The sequence below is a fragment of the Dama dama genome, chromosome 10 (genome assembly GCF_033118175.1).
Source record: "Dama dama isolate Ldn47 chromosome 10, ASM3311817v1, whole genome shotgun sequence".
Taxonomy (NCBI): domain Eukaryota; kingdom Metazoa; phylum Chordata; class Mammalia; order Artiodactyla; family Cervidae; genus Dama; species Dama dama.
This window is the reverse complement of record NC_083690.1, coordinates 3,968,263-3,971,911: the sequence shown is the minus strand read 5'-3', so window position 1 is coordinate 3,971,911 and position 3,649 is coordinate 3,968,263. Positions and strand designations below refer to the sequence as shown.

General features: G+C 57.7%; 1 protein-coding gene across 1 annotated transcript; it reads left to right on the top strand.

Moving 5' to 3' along the window:
• Positions 1-1,155: 1,155 nt before the first annotated feature.
• LOC133063361 (zymogen granule protein 16 homolog B-like) lies at positions 1,156-3,241 on the top strand. Its single transcript, XM_061152628.1, has 4 exons — positions 1,156-1,256; positions 1,341-1,422; positions 1,643-1,748; positions 2,819-3,241. The coding sequence occupies exons 2-4, from the start codon at positions 1,368-1,370 to the stop codon at positions 3,129-3,131; spliced, it is 474 nt and encodes a 157-aa protein (XP_061008611.1). The 5' UTR covers positions 1,156-1,256; positions 1,341-1,367; the 3' UTR covers positions 3,132-3,241.
• Positions 3,242-3,649: the final 408 nt, after the last annotated feature.

Genomic DNA, 3,649 nt, shown 5'->3' with positions numbered 1-3,649 from the left:
TGCAGCCAGCTGGCCCTGCCCTTCCCCAGAAGCACCACGTGGCTAGAGGCCTCTGGGGGCGTGTGCGGAGCTCTGGAGGACAGGTGAGGGCCTCACCTTTGCCACAGGAGTCGGGGGGTGGCCTGAGCCCTAAGGAGCCTGTCCAGGGGGACCAGTGCAGGCCCGGAAGGAGGGGCCAGCTTCTGGACAAAGCTGCCCTCTGCTCCATGTGTGCCGAGTTGCTCGGTCGTGTCCAACTGTTTGTGACCCCGTGGACTGTAGCCCACCAGGCTCCTCTCTCCAAGGGATTCTCCAGGCAAGAATTCTGGAGTGGGTTGCCATGCCCTCCTCCAGGGGACCTTCTTGACTCAGGGATCAAAGCCATGTTTGTGTCTCCTGCATTGCAGGTGGGTTCTTTACTGCTGAGCCTGTAGAGAAACCCAAAAGGGTGATAACACTTGTTTATTGGCAATGGTATTGACATTTCATGAACTTTTCAAATCTCACATTCTTCTTCTGAATTTCTACTAATCATTTAAAACATAAAATGTATTCTTAGCTCTCAGATTGTGTAAGAAGCAATGGCAGGCGGGACTTGGCCTGCGGATCAAAGTGTGCTGACCCCTGGCCCCGGGTCATGATGTAAGTAAGGGAGGTGGCAGCTAGACAGGGCCTCCACCCTGACACCAAGCCCCCAGCACGACCATCCCGGTGAAGCTGGAGTCCCCGGCTCCTGGCAGCCAGCCCTTCCCCAGGAGGCTGTGCACACGCCAGGCCACTATCTGCGCCCCTTCTCCTTGTCATCACGGGGGGTTCTGGACCCTGAACCCAGTTCGACATGAGGCAGGAGCCCTGGGCCCCACGAGGCTCTGTGGGCAGCTACCCTGAAGCACCCCTGTGAGGCTGACCCTCTTTGGTCAACTGGGAAGGGCTCTCAGACACCTCCCCCACCTCTGAAGTCAAGGTCAAGTGCAGGGGCCTAGAAGAGAGACCCAGAGGTGAGAGGAAAATACCGGTCATTGTCTCCTTGTATTTGTGTAGGCTGCAGGGCCAAGACAACCACAGAGCTCATCCGGGAGCCTCCCCCTGGATGGCTCTGGGGATTCCCCCAGGAAGACCCCCTCCCAGCTCCTTCCTGCCCCCTGCTGACCCCTTTGCTCCTTCCTCCTGGAGGAGGGCCCATATGGCTCAGGAGGGTATAAAAGGCCCAGTGGAGGACCTCCAGGCACCAGCAGACTCCCAGCACCAGGACGGGACCACAGGACTCCGCAGGCCAGGTAAGGCCCCCCCTCCCAGGCTTGGCGCACGAGGTCGGGGGAGGCCCCCCTCTGAGATGGGATGGCCTGTCCTCTTCTCGCCAGGAGCCCTTGACTCTCCAGCCAGACGCCATGCTGCTGTGGCTGACCCTCGCCCTCCTGTGGAGCCCCACCTGCTGGGCAGGGGGTAAGTCTGGCTGGGGGCCCCCCCAGCCCACCCCCCTGGGGGCCCCCCCTCCCCTCCCTCCCTCCAGGGCTGGGGTCTGGGCCAGCCCTTGTCAGACGGACTCTGCTCTCAGGCCTGTCCCCTCGTAGGAGGGGCTGTGTCCTTCTCTGGACAGAAACAGCCAACATGTCACTGTGTGTTTATTTTTTTCTCTTCCCCACCTGGTTCTTTCATCTAACAGAGGTGTATGGGTCTGGAGGAGGTACCTATTTCAGTACCTCTAGAGATTTCCAAAATGATATCACTGGGATTCGAGTGTTCATAGGTCCTCTGGGCCTAATCAAGAGGTGAGTTGAGCAGGGCCTGGAGCCCCTCACTGCATCCCAGCCCCTACCCCTGTCTCGGGAACCTGGGGAGGGGGCTGGTCCCTCCTCCCACCACCCTCACTGGGGTCCTGATGTCTCCTGAGTCAGCTGAGGCCTTGGGGTCCTGGAGCCCCCAGCCAGCACCTTCTGTCTGTCCCTCTTTCTCTGCTGTTTCCTCCCCTGCACCCCAGCCCTGTCCCCTCCTCTCTCCCCCTGCAAGTCCGGCCTCTGCTTCTTGGGTTGATCTAAAGGGAGGGGTGCTTCTCCCCACTGTCTCCTTTCAACCCCAACTCAGCTCAACTGGAAATGATCTCTCAGTTTGAGAATGCCTATGGGAAAGCAGAAGTTCTGCCCAGGTTAGGGTCAAAGAGAAAAGGAAGGAGGGTCAGAGTGGACCACTGATTGAACACCAGAAGTGTAGAGGCAGCAAGCCCAGAGTCTTCCCCTAATGGTTAAATGAGGGCTTTGCTCCAGGCCTGGGGTAGATATTTGCTCTGCAATTATGGGGTCCCAGGGACTTGGGGAGAAGGAATGGGCCAGAGCAGCAGGCATGATGGGGGCCAGTGTGTGGGCGGGGCCAGGTGAGGAGAGGACACTCTGGGATGGACACTGAGGTGGGGGAAGGTCACAGATACGGGTCACCTGCTCCTGAGGCCCCCACCTGGTCTAGTGCAGTGACTGGGGCTCCAAATGCTGGGCCCAGCGTCAGTTCCCCTCTCTGAGCCAGGAGACCAGCTGCACCTCCTGAGGGCCCTGGTGACCTTGGGGAGCTCTCCTGATGGAAGATCTCAGTCATTGCACCCCCAGATCATTCCCACTTTGCAGATGAGCAAACTAAGGCCAGGAGAGGCTGGTCAACAAGCCCCAAATCACAGAGCCTGAAAGTGTCAGAGCAAGGGTTGAGACCAGGAAGGCACCAAAGTCACGTGCTCAGGCACTTATGCTGCAGTGATAGGCTGTCCTTGCTGATGACGTTGGGGGTGGTGTTTAGAGGATTGGGGATTGGCAGGTCATCCATATCCTGGACCTTCAAAGCTCCCCTTTCCTCTCAGTATCCAGGTGAGATATGGCTCTTCCTGGAGTGCGAAATACGGAGCCCCAGGTGGGACACCTCAGGAAACCATTCTGCAACCAGAAGAACACATTGTAGGAATCTACGGCTCCTATAAGAATTTCCTCCGTTACTTGGCCATATACACAAACCAAGGGAGGCAGTTCCCATTTGGGAAGGAAGATGGCAACACCTTTATTGAATTCCCTGATGACAGTGACAAGGTGCTCACCAGAGTCTACGGCCACTACAGGCTTCTGGGCATTACCAGCATTGGCTTTGAATGGGGTTATCCTTCATTCTTAAACAAATAGCACCTCAACCAAAGAGAAATGACCATTCCTGAGTTTCCAGGTCTGATCTGTGGGTTACCCTGCCAAGGCCATCTGGTTGGTGGTGGGCACAAGGCGGCAGGGACCTGAGTGCAGCCCTGAATCAGAATCCACCAATAAATACAGCTTCGGCAGCCACAGTGGGTCCAGGGTGCTCCTTGGTCTGGGATGCGAACAAAGCCTTCTGAGCTCGTGGAGACGAGGCCTCCGGGGTGGAGCTGCAGGAGGAGGCAGGAGGGGGTCTGACACCCCAGGGCTGGGTGATTCTGACAGGATGCAGGGCCTGCCCATGCAGACCCCAGCCGATCCCATAATCTCTGAGGATTCAGAGCTCCCAGAGGCCCCATCCTGACTCTCTGCTTCAAGGCCATCCAGGGAACCTGAGCTGTCCAGGCTCAATTCCAGGATTCTCTGAGTATGCAGGGGCTTGGGGAAGCCACTCAATCATTCATTTACCCATTTGGAACAGGTATGCCCTCTGGCTGGCTACGGGTTCCCTG

Excerpts from the sequence above, each read along its gene's own strand:
- LOC133063361 (XM_061152628.1), top strand. The coding sequence starts at position 1,368 with ATGCTGCTGTGGCTGACCCTCGCCCTCCTGTGGAGCCCCACCTGCTGG. Across the intron at positions 1,423-1,642 it reads CCCCACCTGCTGGGCAGGGG|AGGTGTATGGGTCTGGAGGA; the intron begins GTAAGTCTGGCT and ends TTCATCTAACAG. Across the intron at positions 1,749-2,818 it reads CCTCTGGGCCTAATCAAGAG|TATCCAGGTGAGATATGGCT; the intron begins GTGAGTTGAGCA and ends CTTTCCTCTCAG.